At 36.3% G+C, this 19859-nt stretch overlaps 1 protein-coding gene across 1 annotated transcript in view; it reads right to left on the minus strand.

Annotated features, from left to right (window-relative positions):
- Nucleotides 1-298: 298 nt before the first annotated feature.
- The window catches only part of LOC306848817 (voltage-dependent L-type calcium channel subunit alpha-1D-like), a gene marked incomplete at its 5' end in the record, with an annotated part of 42295 nt that continues 22734 nt past the window's right edge, over nt 299-19859 (minus strand). The window contains 36 exons of the mRNA XM_079383573.1: nt 299-1993; nt 2629-2976; nt 4330-4442; nt 4582-4739; nt 4843-4965; nt 5071-5094; nt 5198-5457; nt 6408-6527; nt 7737-7864; nt 8558-8659; nt 8969-9071; nt 9162-9258; nt 9345-9472; nt 9803-9962; nt 10112-10203; nt 10376-10441; nt 10520-10648; nt 10954-11037; nt 11201-11311; nt 11673-11831; nt 12473-12674; nt 12767-12913; nt 13086-13138; nt 13271-13378; nt 14044-14131; nt 14565-14671; nt 14758-14817; nt 15313-15442; nt 16191-16293; nt 16562-16619; nt 16698-16809; nt 17213-17288; nt 17661-17781; nt 18041-18248; nt 18533-18758; nt 18975-19135. Coding sequence (XP_079239699.1) covers nt 1727-1993; nt 2629-2976; nt 4330-4442; nt 4582-4739; nt 4843-4965; nt 5071-5094; nt 5198-5457; nt 6408-6527; nt 7737-7864; nt 8558-8659; nt 8969-9071; nt 9162-9258; nt 9345-9472; nt 9803-9962; nt 10112-10203; nt 10376-10441; nt 10520-10648; nt 10954-11037; nt 11201-11311; nt 11673-11831; nt 12473-12674; nt 12767-12913; nt 13086-13138; nt 13271-13378; nt 14044-14131; nt 14565-14671; nt 14758-14817; nt 15313-15442; nt 16191-16293; nt 16562-16619; nt 16698-16809; nt 17213-17288; nt 17661-17781; nt 18041-18248; nt 18533-18758; nt 18975-19135 — 4732 coding nt within the window. The 3' untranslated portion in view covers nt 299-1726. The remainder of the gene's footprint in view (nt 1994-2628; nt 2977-4329; nt 4443-4581; nt 4740-4842; nt 4966-5070; nt 5095-5197; nt 5458-6407; nt 6528-7736; nt 7865-8557; nt 8660-8968; nt 9072-9161; nt 9259-9344; nt 9473-9802; nt 9963-10111; nt 10204-10375; nt 10442-10519; nt 10649-10953; nt 11038-11200; nt 11312-11672; nt 11832-12472; nt 12675-12766; nt 12914-13085; nt 13139-13270; nt 13379-14043; nt 14132-14564; nt 14672-14757; nt 14818-15312; nt 15443-16190; nt 16294-16561; nt 16620-16697; nt 16810-17212; nt 17289-17660; nt 17782-18040; nt 18249-18532; nt 18759-18974; nt 19136-19859) is intronic.

The following is a 19859-nucleotide window of genomic DNA, read 5'->3' on the forward strand; positions in this document are numbered from 1 at the left end:
GGCATCAGTGACAACAGCTGTAAATAAACTCACACACTTCTGGCAAAGAGTGAATTTGAACATTTACTTATATTCACATTTTATCCAGAACAGTGTTGTGAATGTTATCTGGAATATATATAAAAAAAAGTAGTTTTCTGGAGTAGGGGGCCTACCGTAATGCTGTAGACCAAGGGCCTCTGGTTTTTACAAATGGCTTTGTAAAAAGCTTTCCCACAAAATGGCAAAGTTGGCTTGGTTTTCATAATTAAAAATGGCCATGATTCTCCAGATATTATAAAAATGACAGATTGCAATGAGTGGACACATTTCATCTTTATATTTGTGTACAAACATAATTCAGAATTTAATAAACTCTCATTCAATCTCACATAGAAATCTTTAGTTGTTATAATATTCCATGTGAAGTGGTTATATTAATATTGTTCTGTATTTACACTAATGAAGTAAAATTGTTAGGGAAGGGGGCAAATGCTGGGGATTACATAGAGATGTGGTATGACAGACAAGTCTGCAATCTGTGGTCATTTATTTTTAGAAAACGTTCAGTAATTTTTATTTTTACTGTATGAGACCCATGGATGGGAGCACAGTGTCCTCCTCCTGAATAGATCACTGTTTCTGTGGCTGTTCTATGGATATGATCAGTAAAAGGAATCTGACAAGACTAAAGTGACTAGGCATATCAACAATTTCAAAATCAACCACATGTATAAAACTGGAATAAAAAATGAAAACAAAGAATTAAATAATAACAACAAAATACAAAATTAAACAACTTTTCCAAAAAAGACTTGTTTTTTTTATATTATTGTCCTACAAAAAAAAGTGTCCTTGAAATTCCAGCCAGGCCCTGTGCAACTCAACACAAGTCATTTGTTTCTCCTTAACAGTGTGCTTTTTGTTCCAATATCATGTTTTATTTTAAAACTGAACTTTAAGATGGATTTGGCATAAAGACCACTTAAAGAAATCCATGTTCAAAGACGATTAAGCAATATTGAAGCCTATCATGGAACCCCCCCCCAAAAAAAAAAAACACATACACAAAATGTGAGACAAACCTTTAAAATGATTAAAGCCCAGTTTCACAGACAGGGTTAGGCCATAGTTCAATTAGGAAATGTAAGTAATTTTTATAAACATGCTTAGATAAAAACATTACTGGAGTACATCTTGAGACAAAACAAAGGCACTGATATATTTTAAGATCAGTCAGTGCAAGTTTATTTCAGTTGAAACAGCTCAGACTTACATTTTAGTCTGGGACTAGGCTTAAGCCTTGTCTGTGAAACCGGGGGTAAAAAATTGTTAATATTTCAATTATTTTTTAATAAAGTTCTTAAATTATTTATTTGAATAATTTAAAATGCTGTATATATTTTGTGTAGGAGAATCCCTCTGTAAATGATATTTAAAAAATAAACAGACAAACATAAGAATGACGGAGTAAAAACACATTTACATATATAAAACGTTCAACAAGATAAGCTGTTTATAAAACGAGTCCTTTCAGAATTTAAAACTGCTATGTTGACAGGGTAAACTGGAGCTGGTCTCTTTCACAGATTGAGTAAGAATCGGTCACAATATTTCAGAACTAAACCTCTATTCTCAGCTGAGTCTTTCTGTGACTCAGAGCAGCATCAATAATGTGATTGGTCAGGATTCTGTTGCTCCACCCACTGACCAGCTCTGATCAGCTGATCAGCTCTTTTTCTGTTATTCAAAAAGATGTAACACAAGTCATCTCATCAGCCAGTTCCTCTTCCTCGTGGCTCCTGATGGGCTCCTCGTCACTGTATATGGGTCCCATGTCTGTGTTGTTCAGGAAGCCTTGACTCTCCCCAGAGCCCCCACGACTCAGGAGATCACTTGCAGCACTTTCCATCTCATCTATGGTCATGTGACAGGCATCTGCAATCTCACGCTTGGCAAAGGCTACAAATTTTGGGTCCTTGGCATACAACCCCAAACCCTCAGAGATCAAGACCTGAGGAAGGAAAAAAGAAAAATATCTAGAGTGATATTAATTTATCAATCATAGAATCCTAAAAATGTATCACCAACTGTTTTAACTATTGATAATAATAAGAAATGTTTCTTGAGCATTGTTTTAGCATATTTGAATGATTTCTGAAGGATCATGTGACACTGAAGACTGGATTAATGGCTATTGAAAATTCAGCTTTGCCATTACAGGAACAAATTACATTTTAAAATATGTGAATATTATTGTATTACATTATATATTATAATGTATAAAATTGTATTAAATATATTACATACCATTATTTGATTAGATGCTTTTTTATAATATAAAGTCCATAGATTTAAAATAATATATAAATATAATATTTATATATCTAAATAAGTTATCAAATTATATTATATTATACATCTCACACAGCAGCATTACTCATTTTATGAAGAGGTCCTGTGTTTGCTTGGATATTGTTAAGCTACTGTTTCTGTAATATTCCCTTGATGTTGCCTTAATGTTGTTTTAGTTGTAACATGTTATAATGTTACTGTAATATTGATGTAGTCAAGCTGTAATGTGTCCGTAATGTTATTTTGTTATTATTGCAATGCTGCTCTCATGCTCTAGTGTTTCTCTGCTCATACCGCTTCTACCAGACTGTCAGCGCTGCCTCTCTTCTCGCTGTAGTGAGGACTGAGTTGGGTGGGGACTCTGAGAGTGGTGTAGGCTCTATACGGCTGCCCCCCTCCACCCGTAGAGGTTCCCGAGTACCATCCCGAAGTGGGATGCCGAACCGACGCAGGCACTCCGATGGCACCAGCCTTTTTGTCCCACATGCCTACACTTCCAGACCCTCCAGCCCCCTCCTCCTCTACCAGGATAAGGGGAGCGTAGAGGAGATGACCCCGTCGAGGGCCAGTGTTTGCCCAGGATGCTGTTGAACCCGTGGACGATCTAGCACTGCTGCGACGAGAATCGTAGCTGCCGTATCCCTAAGAGGGAGAGAAATAAACAGACTGAGTCAGATAGGTTCTGTTCAAACTCACTTTCATAATGTTGTGACTCATTAATATTCAAGGGAGTCACTTCAGTTATAAAAAGCTGTTGACAATCAGGAACTGTGAACTGTGTGAAGATAAGGTGTTTCTTCAACTACAGGCAAGTTGCAAGTATAGGCCTTTTGGAAAATAAAATCCTTTTCAGTGAAGTGAAGTGACATACGGCCAAGTATGGTGACCCATACTCGGAATTCGTGCTCTGCATTTAAGCCATCCAAACGTGCACACACACAGCAGTGAACACACACACACCGTGAACACACACCCGGAGCAGTGGGCAGCCATTTATGCCTTGCTCAAGGGCACCTCAGTCGTGGTATTGAGGGTGGAGAGAGCGCTGGAGATTCACTCCCCCCACCTACAATCCCTGCCGGCCCGAGACTCGAACCCGCAACCTTTGGATTACGAGACCGACTCTCTAACCATTAGGCCACGACTTTTCAAGCTTGTTTAATTTGTCTGCTAAGACTAAGTTAACAATTAACATTTTATGCATCCTAAATACATAAAAATTTAATATTTTCACACAAACATATTTCACATATGGTTACATATTATCACAACAATTTAGCTCTTGATAAACTTTTAAAAAAAATGCATTTACTGAGCAGTGCTAGCGAAGCACATACTTGAGACTGATATGCAAGATTTAATATGTAATATATAAAACAAATTTTTACACAATGCATATATACATTTATATAGCAATTTGTTTGTTTTCATAGTTGTTAAAATAATTAATATTTAATTAATAAATATCTGGGTCTGGGAAAAGGGTAAAACTATAAAATCAAATGCATTAAAAAAGCAGAAAGTTTTAATGTGATCTTTATGTAAAATAAAGTGCAACCAATTTTTATTTTATAATCCATGCCACCTCATTCAGTGAATAAAACAAATACAATGTAATAAATAAAATCTGTGTGCATTTAAATACTCTAGTATGTGCATTTCATGAAAATGATGTAACTGTAACATTGGATAAGATGCAAAAACAAAAAGAACACATTGGTAACACTTTATTTATAGGTATCTTTGTTACACATCTTACATGTACTTACTATTATAATAACAATTAATTGCACATAATTACATGCAAGTAACCCTAAGCCAAACCCTAATTCTAACCCTAACCATATAGTAAGTAAACGTAGTTACTTAATATTACTCAGTACTTAAATGTACAATTACACTGTAACAAGGACACCTTAAAATAAAGTGTAACCAACACATCTGATAGTGTGTCATGGACAAAAAATGATATATTGTAACATTATGCATTGTAACCTGTGAACGCGCTCTGCAGGGTGGGGAGTTCTGATGGTACGTTCCTGGGATGGGCAGATCATCGCTGCTACCTTGCCTTCTTAAACACTGTATGTTAAATGAAGCCTTTCTCCCTGAGAAACAGACAAAAATAATGCAAAGCAGTGAAATGTACACATTAACTTATACAGGTTAAGTACAACCCTTTATTACATAAACACAATACTATAAATAATAATTGCTAAATAAATATATCACAATTGATGATTTTACCAGTAGGCGTTGCTGGCAGCAGGCGTCTCCGTGCTGTCCTCTTGCCTTCACCATAACTGTTTTCATAATGATTACCATAGACAGGGTGTCTCAAAGACTGTCCATCATACATGTCTCTATGTCCCGTGAACATTGTGCTGTCCTCTGGATAACCATGCCTGAGTGAGGACAAAAAAGATTTTGTGTATTACAATCCATAAAGTTAATCAGCTTCCAAATATGAATTTATTCATTCAGACACAGGCAAAACTTTATGAGTACCTTTCTCTAGAGATGATACTCTCGCTGTCCTCATCTTTTCCATAGAAGCGCTGTTCTCCAGGGTACTCACCGCCTTCCTCTCTCCGAGATAGTGGAGAGGAGAATCTGTCCCTGGAGTCCCTCCTGAGGGAGAAAAGAGGAAACCTGCAGTTAGCCGGAGACTGGGAGAACAGCAGACAGGAAAAGAGAAGGGTAAGGGTGGTGCTGCAGTCTATGCTGAATGCTTACCTTGGGTATTTGTAGTATGATGATCTATCAAACAAACAAAAACAGTATGTAAAATAAATTACCAATAAATTACATAATTAATATGAGGTATAATATAAATAAATGCAGTAGAAATAACTAGATTTACCTCCTAGGCAGCTGGTCAATCACACCATTCTTGTGCTGGTAATGACACGAGGAACGCATGCTGTCCCTTCTTCTGAAATTCTCGTGTTCCAGAGCACCGTTCCCATTCTGTGTTTTTGCTAAGGAGCTCCTACGTCCCAGTCCGCCGTTCAAGATGCCTTCTCCTGAGACAGGAACAGGAGCACCGCTGGGAGTAGTGGCCAAAGAAGAGCGCCGGCTTTTGCTTGAGGGCTCAGTGTGGCCTGCATAGCCATTTTCGTTCTAAGAGGCCAGCAATATTGTATTAAAATATATGTAATGCAACAACAAAACATTCCAAATCATAGCCATTTTTTAAATTATATTTACAATTATATTTAGAAAAAAATCACATTAAATTTGAAGTGACCGCAAAGACATTTATAATGTCACAAAAGATTTCTATTTCAAATAAATGCTGTTCTTTTAAAAATTCTATTTGCAACATAATAATATGAAATGTTACTTGGGCACCAAATCAGCATATTAGAATGATTTCTGATGGATCATGTGACACTGAAGACTATGTAAGAATTTGCTTGTGGCTGAACCTATACCAAAACTAAAGCAAGAAGAGGCCCAATGGCCTAATGGATAAGGTATGTGCCTCTGGAGCTGGGGATTGTGGGATCAAGTCCCATCTGGGTTGTGAGCCTTTTGGTCATGTTGCTAACAAAGCAAGTACTCATAACACTTTAAAAGTGTGCTGCAAAAATAATTACTCCACTAATAATTACTCCACTTGCACTACAGGTAGTGCACTTTAAGTAAGGAAAGCAACTATTAGCAATCATGCACACTATGATTGACGTGCAAACAAATTATACACCTAGATATATGATGAATGCTAAGGGAAGGGAATGCAATAGTTTATATACTCATTTCATGTAGCCAACCAAACCACAACATCTACACCTACACCACAAAACCCTCAGCCTAAACTTCCATTCATTCCCTGATATCTGTTCCTGCCTGGTACTCAAATTACCATTCGTCTCAATAGACAGAGGGCCTCATTACTCTGAATAATCATCTAATCCTTCTGTCTCTGACTATTTGGATATAATGGACTTCTGAATATTTTCTATTCAGCAAATTTATAAGATGAATTCAATGTGATTCAGTTAATTGATTGAAAAATAGAGTAATTAAATTGTGCTCCAAATAATATTGATGGTCCAAGCGATAGGCACCTTATAACGAGCATCATCCTCCTCTTGCTCCTCCTCCAGACCCTCCTCTTCCTCTTCCAGATCTTCGGTCATGGCCAGTCTCATTTCTGGCCCCAGGTCCTGCAGAGTGCGCAGCCCCGCCTGACACAGATGCACGAGGAAAGAGACAGGTACCACAGTATATATGCAGCTCAACAAATCACCAAAAACACAGAGGAAAATACATTTATGTAAACAATTCAGAAACCGCTAAATGTTGGTCAATCAGTTTACCAGGTAAGATTTTAGGCATAAAGGCTGCTTTAAACATTACAGGGGCCCAGTGGCCTAATGGATAAGGCATCAGCCTTCAGAGCTGGGGACTGTGGGTCACAAACTTATGTGGCAGAAAATAAGTTGAAACTGCAGTCCTGCTTAATGAATTTGATGAGATCATGTGAGAAAGACTGTGGCTGTAAACATAACGATTGGTAATTTAAAACCAAGTAAGGCTGGAAGAGAAAAATAATAGACTGTTAAATTATCAAGGCATGTGCTTACTATTACTGAAACTAAATATCAAATTTGCAAGAAGGCCCAGTGGCCTAATGGATAAGGCATCAGCCTCTAGAGAAGGGGATTGTGGGTTCAAGTCTCACCTGGGTTGCAAACCTTACATTGAAATGGTAGAAAAACTGATATCATTAACCTATCAAAGCTAAGCTGTCTGTTAATTGATGAAATGAGGTTGAAGCAAGTCTTGATGAATTATGGCAATCATATGAGATGGACTGAGGTTGTGAAAAAAACAACTGATGATTTAAAACCAAGTAGGGCTAAAAGAGAAGGTCACAACTATGGTTTATACTTAGAATTATTGGCTAAGACTAAAATTAGGCCTAGTGGCCTAATGGATAAGGTATCAGCCTCTAGAGCTGAGGATTGTGGGTTCAAGTCTCACCTGGGTCATGAGAAATAGCTCCTTTGTCTAGGATGAAATGTATTGTGAAACTTTCTGACAGTTGATAAAACAACCTGTAAGAATGATGAAATGCATGCAGCATGGACACAAACCCACACATGTAACCTCAACCTACCAATGACAGCACACCCACAGAGAATGATAAAAAGAGACTGTGTAAGGTGATACTCGGCATGAAGACAGCCAGGATCACAGCTCTATGGTGAAGACTTTTGTTAGTTTAGTCTGCTTCAGTGGATCAATATGGGATTTGTACGAATCCATTAGATGATTGTCAAGTCATTTTGCATAAAATGTGTGATTTAGCCAATGCAATGCTATTATTTTGTCCAGATATATTGGAAATGACTCAACAGAAATAAAATGCAGAAGCTGGGATAGAGATCTACCTGTAGAGCTGAAGGGTTACCATTCTCTGAATCTCCCAGACCCACGTTTTCTTTCCGTCTGCGGAACTTCCTAAAATAGTCCTGGATCAAGAATGTGGCATAGAATTTACCCACAGTCACTTCTTCCTCTGTAAAAGAACCAACATAGAATGTTGCAAATAAAACAGCAAAAAGTTGAACATTTCTGATTTGTGTAACTGTTTGTTTGGGTTTTGCAGCAATCAAAACTGAATTGAGGATTCTTTTAAATGCCGGTTAAATATGAATTCAGGCAGAAAACTAAATACAAAAATATTAAATTATAATTAAATTACGATTTTATTTATTTCATTTGTCAGTATAAGTTACTCATTAAAATGTTTTCACATGCACAACATATACGCCATTTACAGAAACATTGGTTATTAATATTCACTGTATGAAATGCCAAAAACATTTCATGACAAACATTTCATATACATATATGTATAGGTCATTATATATAATAAATTAACTTTCATTTTATAGACCATGATGGAAGAACATTTCTTTCACTGACAAATTGCCTGAATAATTTACTGCAAAGTCTTTACAAGACAGATACCTTATAAAGATGACCTAAACTATCTATTCTTGTGTAATTTGGTGATATGTGATAATTTTGCAATTCAGTAAATTAATCTTCCTGTTATTCTGATAAAAACTCACAATTCTGTTCAAATTCACACTTGTGAATTAAAAGGGAGACAATTCATAAATTTAGAATTTTTCCCAACCCTGGTGCATTGTGGTAATTTTACCGATTTAAAGAACTATATAAATATGATCCAGAAAGAACTCACCAGCAGGGGGTGGAATAACCTCATCCAATATTTTGGGTTTTGTTCTCTTCCAGATCTTCTTAATGATGATTCTCAAGTCTTCATTCTCTTGATCAGGGTTGCCTGAGAACAACACATTGCAGCCACATCAGCTTACACAGATACCTAAGAAGACCATGTCCTTTTATACACATATTCATTCTCAAAATGCTTATTATTATATGCAAAACTGCATATTATTATTCTGCATGGTTGTATGTGGTTGAATACAGTGAAGTTTCATTTGAAAAAAAAAAACATGACAATGAAAGAAGAGCTCCAGTATTTGTATGCAAAGCACACTTTCATATGAATCATCTGTAGCTCAAATATAGAGGTGAAGCGGATGAGTATGCAGAAGGTGTGTGTGTTTGTGCGGACGCCCATACTGACCCTCAGTTTTAATTTTCAGAGCAGTTCTGACCAGGGCAAACAGGGTGGCGTTGAAGGTCACCGTACCATCACTGTTCAGGGGCATGTTCATGGCAACCAGCCTCTGACAAAAATAAATAAAAATAGAGAGATATAGTATGAGAGAAAGAAATGGAAGAAGAATAGACCAAATGGATTTCGTGTGTGTCTGTACCTTGCAGGCCACACGATGAGGACAGAGCTTCCCAAATCCAAGTGGCGGCTGGATTCTCCTGAGCAAAGCTACTACATCCAAATGCTTTATACGACCCCTGGAAAACAAACACACATTTAATTAGACTTGAAGCATATTTTGTTTGAATAAAAAAAAGCATTAGAGAGAGACTGATAATCTTACTTGGCTTCAGGGTCATACTCTGACCAGATTCTTTTAAACTCATCCAGGTGATGTGGTCCGAGAATAGACCAATCACGGGTCAGATAGTCAAAATTGTCCATAATGACGGCAACAAACAGATTAATAATCTGAAAAAGCACAACGGTTGCTTTTCACTATGCAAATCATTGAAATCATTTCAGCCAACATAAGACTAGCATGCCCTGCATAATAATCACTGTACAGATATTTATTTATAGTTTCATTTGTCAGAAGAAAAAATGAAATGTTAAAATGTAAAGGTTTTCTTTAAAAAAAATACACAAGTTAAGAACAAAACAAAACAAAAAAAATCATTAGGTTTTTTTAATTCTTAATAAAAGTTGGGAAATTATACAGCCACAATGTAACTGCATGACTAAAGCTATCAAGGAAATGTTATGAAGAATAGATCAAATTTAATAAACAACAACATTTACCAGGAAGGCGCAGAGCATAAAGAAACTGATAAAGTAGACAATGGCAAAGTTGCTGCCACACGTGAATTCTTCCCCGGGCTCATAGTCTGACTCTGGGTCACAGCGCTTTCCTGGAAGACTGGCCAACATGATCTCCTGCCACGCTTCACCCGTTGCACACCTGTACATGAAAAGCACATACATTACATTTATGCATTTGGCAGATGCTTTTATCCAAAAGAACTCACATTGCATTCAAATCCATGAACTTGATGTTGCTGGCACCTTGCTCTACTCTTGTGTGAGCAACAGAAAAACACACTCTCTCACCTGAAAAGAAGCAGCACAGCCTGCATAAAAGTCTGAAAATTGTTGTTCCTGTTGATTTGTGTGTGGTCCTGCATGGCAATCTTTCCAAATGTCTGATGAATAGAGCGTTATTGATTTTTTTAACTGATCAGTTATGTTCAACAGTCTGTTTCTTTAAAAAATAATAGATATAGTATAGACTAAAAATACAGCAAAACCAAAATGTAAAATCTAAAAAATAATAATAAAAAGATAATATATACATTTTTCCCAGCCTCCAGTTACCTGCATTCCAATTACAGCATAGATGAAGAAGATCATAGCGATCAGAAGAGCAACATACGGCAGGGCCTGAGGGAACACAAAAACAGTTAGACCACAACATTTTCTCAAAATATGAAAATGTTCTAGTAATCATTGTCTTCTAACCTGGAGTGATTTCACAAAAGTCCAGAGCAGTGTACGAATGCCCTCTCCCTTGCTGAGCAACTTAACCAATCGCATTACACGAAATAGACGGAAGAAAGTTATGGATACACGAGAGCTGTCCTCTGAGCTCTAAGGAGAACATAAAGGAGAATTTGTTTCATAATGTGCCCTACAGGACACATACAATGCGATTTTGATTTGTACATTAAATATTAGTGAGCTAATGTCTGCATTAAACGCTAATATAATCATTACTAGAATCTAATAAGACTAAAGTGATATTTGTGACAGAAAAATAATAATAATTAAACAAATTACCACTGAATTTAACTTGAACTGCACAACATGCCAAGCAATCTGTGCTAGTTTAGTGTATTTTATAGAACCGTATCTATTTCAATCCTGTTGGTTGCATAAGTAAAAGAGGAACTCACACTGAACTCTGTAACCACAATGTCCACCACACTTCCCACCACAATCAGAGCATCAAAGGAATTCCATGCATCGATAAAGTAATGCTGCAGAATGGAAAAAAATAAGAACAACATACTTGAAGTTCAAGATGAAATACAGATTTAGAATGAATGGTTTTAAATTATTTTAAAACAATATATCAGTAAGTTTATCAACAGGATACTTTATAGCAAGCAAACACATATCACATCAAGTGAAAGGACTGACTCTGAGTCTGAGAGCCATCAGTTTAATGATCATCTCCACAGTGAAAAGGCCGGTGAAAACCATATTGAGGATGTCCATCACGTAACTAAAACGTTTTGACTGGTCATAGTGCTGTGGAAGAATCCAGAAAGAGCGTGATTCTACATTCAGCATTTAACTCAGTATCAGCCTCAAATCATTTGGTTTTGATCTTTCTACTTCATAGATCTATATATGTTTAGACTTATGTCAATTTATAGAGGCCTTCTACAAATGTATCAGTGCAACTGACTTCTCTCTAAAATGGTGCTACTCAATACTACTTTATTCTCAATACTATTTTAGCACTGGCCTCAAGGTTCACGTTGGATTTTTAAGTATGCTCATATAAGCTCAGATTCACAATACCAAAAATAGACTAAACTGTCTTTGTCTGTGGTTCTACATGCTGATTATACATCTTTTGTAAGGCTTGTCAGACTCAGCTGTTTACCTGCACAGCCAGAGTAACGGTGTTTAGGAGAATCAGCACAAACATGATGTACTCAAACCCTGTGGAGTTGATTATAGACCAGAACTTGTACTGCACTGGGTTTTTGGGGATGTAGAGCTTCAACGGCTGGGCCTTTAGGGCGTATTCCACACACTGTCTCTGTAAATAACAAAAAGAAGGAGACGTCATGTGAGAAAATACACACTTGTGTGCAGTACAACTCAACTTGAACGGGCTGTTTTTTAAAATGAAAAATCAACATGAAATCTTATATACTTATTCTTAATACACATTGCAGTTCTTATTATGAACGATTTATGAACAGATTTAACTTGTTCTTCCTCCTATTTTTGCTGATTACACTAAGCCTGCAATTCAAACATGTATTTGTTTTGACTACATTCTGGTCTGAAACACCCACTTTACACCATCCAATCAGTTTCCGATGTATAAAAACAAACAAAAAAAATCTTATTGAATATAAGTGTCAGTGTCACACGTTGGGTGTTCAGAAATCTTTCTAATATGCTAATATGACGCTCAAAAAACATGCATCATTATTATTAATGTTGAAAACAGTTTGCAGAAAAGCTGCTTGATATTTTTGTGGAAACTATGATACATTTTTAGGATGCTTTGATGAATGGAAAGTTCAAAAGAACAGTATGTATTTGAAATAGTAATCTTTTGTAACATTATACTGTCATATTTAACCAAATTGATGCATCCTTGCTAAATCAATGTAAAATGTAAAACACTGAAACATGTAAAATATTCTTTAAAATAGCCTTTAGTCCAACCTGATTTTTGTCCAGCTCACAGTTCTTGAACTCAGCCTCTCCTTGTTCACGAAAAGTGATGATAACAAAACCCACGAAGATGTTCATCATGAAGAAGGCGATGATGATGATGTAGACGATGAAGAAAATAGAGATCTCCACGCGGTAGTTGTAAATGGGGCCATGATTCTCTGCATTGGCATCAATGGCTTTGTAGAGCAGCCTGAATGAGGAAAAACAGGATGTGGAGCATATTGTGTAAACACGGTGACCTTCAGTGACATATGGAGGAAGATATCAGAGGAGCAGACTCACGCTGGCCAGCCCTCAAAAGTGGAGACTGTAAACAGGGCCATCATTCCCATCAGTACATTATCGAAGTTGAAGTCGCTGTTGATCCAGATCCTCTCTCTTACCATTGGATGACTCACATCTCCGTCTTTATACACCACAAATGTGCCCCTGTGTCACACAAACAAACACACATACAAACAATTTGTAGGCACAAATGGATGTACACATAAACCATGAACACTCATGACACATAAGCACACATGTTGCTCAAAGGCACACACATGTGATTAATGTAAGATCAGAATTAAACAGGAATGACAGATGCTGAAATATGACATACTTGCACTGTTCTGGAGTGTTTTTAGCTTCATCTGTGCAACGATAAAATTTACCCTACAAAATACAACAGCAACGATGCAATAAAAATTACATTAGTACAATATTTGGAAAAACATGCTAATGTTAAACTTGTGAGAGCACAAGATGTAGACACACTTTGTGTGTGTGTGTGTGTGTGTGTTTAACCTTGAAAAGCTGAACACCGATGCAGGCAAACATGAACTGAAGTAGAGTGGTGACGATCATGATGTTCCCGATGGTCTTTATAGCCACAAACACACACTGTACCACATGCTATAAACACACACACACACACACACAGAGAGAGTATTGGAGTTTCCACAATAACAATGACAGAGAAGCACTCAATTCTGCAAATATGAATTACACTACCATTCAAAAGCACTAATACATTAAACTGATCAAAAGTTACCGTAAAGATGTATATTACAAAATACTTCTATTTGAAATTCATTTTGTTCTTTTGAATTTTCTATTTATCAAATTATCCTGAAAAATGTATCTTGGTTTCCACAACAATATTATTAATCAGTACAAAAGTTTCTTGAGCACCAAATCAGCAATTTAGAATGACTTCTGGAGGATCATATGACACTAAATACTAGATTAGTGGGTGCTGAGTAATTACTTTTTAAAAACTGTAATAATATTATAATATTACTGTTTTTGATGCTACTACATTTCACTGTATTTTTTATCAAATAAATGCAGCCTTAGTGAACATAAGTGACTTCTTTCAAAAACATAAAAAAAACTTGTAGAGCCCAAACTTTTTTAAATTTACTAAATTTACTAAAGATTATAGTATGTAAATATGAAGAGAAAGGAGGATTTGAGGCAAAGAAAAGAAAAGAGGTAAGTTATAATTGACATATATATTGTCATAATTGGCTAATTGCATATATACATGCCTTTACAAGCATATATACAAGCTGTACCTTGAGTCCTTTGGCTCTGTTGATCGCTCGAAGAGGCCTCAGAACTCTGAGCACCCTTAGGATCTTCACTACAGAGATGGCACTCGAACTAAGAGAGATAAAAAAGCAAGAGAGGTTTGACTTTGTATATGTGGACTCATAAAGCATAGACTGATCTTCATTTCTTCTTCAATGTCTCTTAACAGTGTGATTTATATGGTTTCATAAGCAGTCAAGTCAAATATTATCCCTTACACATCATCAGTGAATGCAGGTATTCCACTTTTTTCATACAATTATGCACAAAAGTAAATACTATCAATATGTAAATGAATAGTTGAAAGCATTTGGGCATCAGATTTTTATTTATTTATTTTCACATTTACATTGCATTCAAAGCGGATATGGGAACCATCTTCATTTATCCACCAGAGGGCGATGCATACACTTACATACACTGATCCATACATCAGATATCTCACAGATTCACAGAAATTATGAACAGGGATATTTTGATATCTATTTGAGTGTAGTTGACTTACTGTAAGAAGAAGGAGACCAGAGACACACTGACCACCAAAAGGTCCAACAAATTAAACCAGTTTCTACAGAAGGAACCCGCATGGAGGAATGCGCCATGCACTGTCATCTACAGAGAAAAAGGAAGGGAAATTTGAGGAAATGTGTAGCAACATTTAAGCTGTTTACAAAAGCATTTAATTGATTGATTGGTACCTTCAGTAAGATCTCCACAGTAAATATAGAGGTGAAAGCATAATCAGCATAACCCAACACCTGTAGAGAGAAAAAAAATCAGTTCCCCTGATATGAAAAATTATGTTTCACTGGTATGATTGATGTTTGGGGACAGATTTGTTTGTGTATATGCAATTTAGACAAGTAGGACGCGTTCCTGGAGCATCCATTGTTGTTTAAGATTTGTACCAAACAATCACGGTCTGAAGCCTCACTATAATGTCTTCCTAAACCTTCAGGGAAATAATAGATTGATAGCCATGTTGTTCAAGCCCTTGACCCCAGTTCTGACCCCAAATCTCAATTCTGATTGGTTGATCCCAATGTTGTTCCAATACTAACAAGGATGCTGATCCAAAAACATGTCCTACTTAAAGGTAAATCATGTTAAGCTATGTGTGTGTGTTTGATGGCCAGCTGATTGAAGGATGGCATTCCCCAGCTGGCACTGAAGAGCTCCTCCAACATGCCAATCATGACAGCTGCGGTAAATAACTATTTATGATGCTGCTTGTGTGTAAGCAGGAAACTCACATTGTTCCTGAAGGAGTGAGCTCTGATGGGATCCTCTGCAGCCAGAGAAATGCTGCTAAGAATGATGAAAACCAGGATGAGATTAGTGAAGATATGGTGGTGGATCAGGGTATGGCAGCCCACTCTTATTCTGGAGGGAGACACAAAGAGAACTCACATGTTCTTGCTGGTTAAACCACAAAAAGAAAACAGATTTGAGTCATATTTTTGCTGTTTATCTTAACAAAGTTAAAGAGATTTGAATTGTTAACTGAAGATAGAATCACTGACTGGTACCTCTGAGGAACTATACCATAATAAGTTTATTTAGGAAGCCAAACGTTTTATTTTATTAATGAATAACTCCAGAACTATGTTCTGACACATTCCTGATGTTAAGACATTAAAATTAAATGTGTGGAACAAAAACACAATTTCCATGTAGTGAGTGAGTGCCAAAAATAAAATATATGGTGAAAAAAGTAATTCCTCTGGCATAAAGCAAATATTATTAAAAAACAACATATATTTTTACACAAATATATATTATCACAGTAACAAAGATTTCATCAAATAGTTCACCCAAAATTGTATTTTGTCAACATTTACTCACCCTCAAGACTTTCCAAACCTCTATGACCTACTTTCTTCTACACAAAAGAAGATATTTTGAAGAACAGTTTTGATGACCATTGACTTCTATTGTATGGATTAAAAAAACACAGAGAGAAAATTTCTCAAAATATTTCTTGTGTATTCCAGAGAAGAAAGTAAGTCAAACAGGTTTGGAATGACAAGTAAATTATGACAGAATTTTATTTTTGGGGGGTAAACTATCTCTTTAAATTGTCAAGCACTGTCTTGTAATAGTGTGTGAGTGGTTTAAAGTGCACACTCACGGGTTGGTCTTGCTGAGGCAGAAGAACGCACTGCCCTCTGGGATTGGTAGAATTTTTTCTTTTGGTGGAGCGAAGTCAGCAACATTGAGCTGAGTTTTCCCTTCTTCCAGCAGATAAGAACAGAAAGAAAGAAAGAGGGAGAGATAGACAGAGAGTTAATGAGATCACAATCTAGCTCTATCAACACTGTGGCCTTGAGTAGCCAACACTAAACCTCAGGACACTTAGCAAGAGGGACTGTTTCTGCAATGAATGTGTAAGATGTAAGATGGGTAATTATGGTCACAAATGTCTTCTAAATCACTACAAAACTTTTCACAATAAACAAACTGTTCCAAAGCAATATGCTGTCTAACGTTTGTGCACTTTACCTTCATCATCTCTCTCTTCAGGCTCCTCCTCTTCCTCGTACTCATCATCCATGTCCACCTGTTGAAAACAGAATGAAAGATGTCAATGTGATAATTATTCAACAAAAACAACGACAGAGGAGATTGATTTCCATACCTTCACCTCTCCGTTCTCTCCTTCACCTTCACCTTCAACTTCACCTTCACCTTCACCTTCACCTTCAACTTCACCCTCTCCCTCTCCCTCTCCCTCTCCCTCTTTTTTTTCTCTGTCAGGATCAACAGAACGATATGTCAGAATTTTTGGTTGTTTTTGAATATACAGAACAGTGGGTGAAAATGCTTCTATTTTGCATTTTTCTCAAATAAATAATTTTCAGCAAAAAGTTCGGTAAACATTTGTAAACGTTTCAGTAAAATGGTAAAATGAAAAATAAACTTGAATGTCAGAACGTTTTAGTATTTGGTTTATTTCCCTTTTGCTTTAATGAAAGAATCTTAATTCTTAGTTCATAAGCTATTATAGATTTTTTTTATTTTTCTAGATTTAAGCGGGATTTTGTGGGACCCCACTGTGTATGTTTAAGAATAGTAAATGTGTATGCTGTCATATTTAGAAAGACAGATGAGTTGAGATTTGTTAATATGATCAGGAATTATTTAAAAACACACTCATTCTTCTTATCGTCTCCATCCCCTCCTGCTAAGTTGTCGACAGCGATGGCCAAGAAGACGTTCAGCAGGATATCTTAGAGAGCAGAGGTTAAGACCCAACAAACACACAAACTGAAAGATGACAAACCAGAAATCATTATTTTCAGTAGGGATTGTATGAATGATTGTATGTATTTTTTATCAGTGAACAATGACTCCAGTTGCTGTGTTAAGTTGCGAACTAGTACACAACTGCATTGACGTATCTCAAACAGTAAAGCACATTCCCAGGGAATGCATTAATCAATCAAATGGATACCTACAATGCTACAGTGTTGCTTTGTCAATAAATGTAATAAATATAAATGCATAAAACTGTTGGTGTTTTGTTGATGATATCAGATAAACAAAATGAAAGCATAATAAATAAGCAAATAAAAAAATAGTTTCAGACAGAAAAGGATACAGTTACCACAAATGAACAAAATCACAAAGTAAAGACAGACGATCATTCCAGGGAAAACTGGGCCTCCATATGCCATGATACCATCATACATTACTACATTCCAGTCTTCACCTGTTAAGATCTGTAGAGAAAAAAGACCTCCATTAATAGTTCAGCTATACAAAAAATTTAAAACATTTACATTCTTAGGATTCTTAACTTTCTTAACCTTTGAGACGGACTTTATACTTTAAAAGCATCACGATTCTTTGAAAAAGACATTGTAAATTTCAGATTTTTAATTATTTCCATTTTTCTTTAATCGTGAATAATATGATTAGGAATATATCTGCTAATTAAATAACAAAATATAATGTTTTCACTGTTGTAGAGGAGTTTACCTGAAAGCAGGTTAGCAGGGCCTGAGGGAAGGAATCAAAGGTGCTTCTCTTTGTCTGCGTCTCATCAAAGTTGAACTTCCCTCCAAATAACTGCATGCCAAGCAGAGCAAAGATGATGAGGAAGAGGAAGAGCAACAGCAGCAGGGAGGCAATGGAATTCATTGAATTAAGTAGAGAGGCCACCAGATTGGACAAAGCTGTCCAATGGCTGAGGAGGACAAATGGGGCAAGAATTAGCAGGGCGGAAAAGTGATGAGGAAAGAGAGAAACAACAGGAATGAGACAAAGGCACCAGAGGAAAGAGGGAATAAATGTTTTCTTCTAGAAAATAAGAAAATCACACATTGTTTTTGGACATGCTCTAAATTAGACAGGGTTGTATACATTAGAAACCTAAAAAATTAAGATAAAATAAAACATCTTATATAATATTCAGTTTCTTAAGAAAAAATGACTTTTAGAGTTTAAAAATCATTTAAGAGGCCTGAGTACCGCGTGACTTTGAAGATCCGAAGCAGGCGGACGCAGCGCAACACTGAGATGCCAAGAGGTGGCATGATCTCCATCTCCACTAGAACTGTCTCCAGAATCCCACCACACACGACAAAACAGTCAAAACGGTTGAAAAATGCCACAAAATATGCTTGCAATCCCAGACTGTACATTTTCAACAACATCTCTACTGTGAACAGTGAGAGGAGAACCTTATTCGCAATGTCTATGAGAGAGACAGAAAAAGAAACAGAGTCAACCTTTTTTGTCAACATGTAGGTTATTGGTAACATTATGATGGACTCCTTTAAACCTTATGAAATACACATCAGTAAGAAAACAACAGCTAATAGCGTTCTATAAATAAACGTGCATGTGGCCGATGCTGTGGGACGGTGCACATGCCATGGCAGTAAGGTGATGTTTGGAAGCACCTACATACCCTGAACGTCAGTGAGCCAGTCTGGTTGGTTATAATGTTCGGAGGCACTGAGAGCAGTGTTGAGGAAGACTAGGATCAGCACCAACCAATAGAACGTCACAGATTTCACTGCTGTACGACAGTTTCTACGAATGCAACGGTTCCAGCGGCGCAGGGCACGACTAAGCAAACACACACACAAAGAAAAAAATACGAATCACTGTATAGATTTTTTTTTATATCCATATGAAAAATTACATTATATATAATGTAATGTAATATAATATAATATAAACAAACAGACAAACAAAATATATATGGTATGGATATACATTCCACAACAATTCCCAACAATATGTCATGAACCATGTGATCAAAGCAATTTTAGAGCAAAAACATTTACATAATCTATATTTTTGTCCTTTTTTGCCAGAATAAAATATCTAAATATCTTTAAAACAATAGAAACATGCTTTAAAAACAAAACTGCATAACATAAGACTAGTTTTCAGAGAATATATCTTAAAGGGAGAGTTCAACGCAATGACAAATGCTTAGGTGAACTTTTACTCACCTTCAAGCCATCTAAGATATAGATGAGTTTGTTTCTTCATCAGAACAGATTTTGAGAAATTTAATGTAACATCACATGCTAACCAATGGATATATCTTTATATGGATATATCTTTATATATGTTTGAACTCTCATTCCGACGGCACCCATTCACTGCAGAGGATTCTCATTTGGTGAGAAAGTGATGCAATACTAAATTTCTCCAAATCTGTTCTGATGAAGAAATACACTTATCTACATCTTGGATGGCCTGAGGGGAAGTAACTTATTAGCAAAATTCTCATTTTTAGTTAAACTAATCCTTTAAGTTGAACATTTTTGCATTGTTTTAA

Source organism: Barbus barbus, assembly GCF_936440315.1.
Source record: "Barbus barbus genome assembly, chromosome: 28".
Classification (NCBI taxonomy): Eukaryota; Metazoa; Chordata; class Actinopteri; order Cypriniformes; family Cyprinidae; genus Barbus; species Barbus barbus.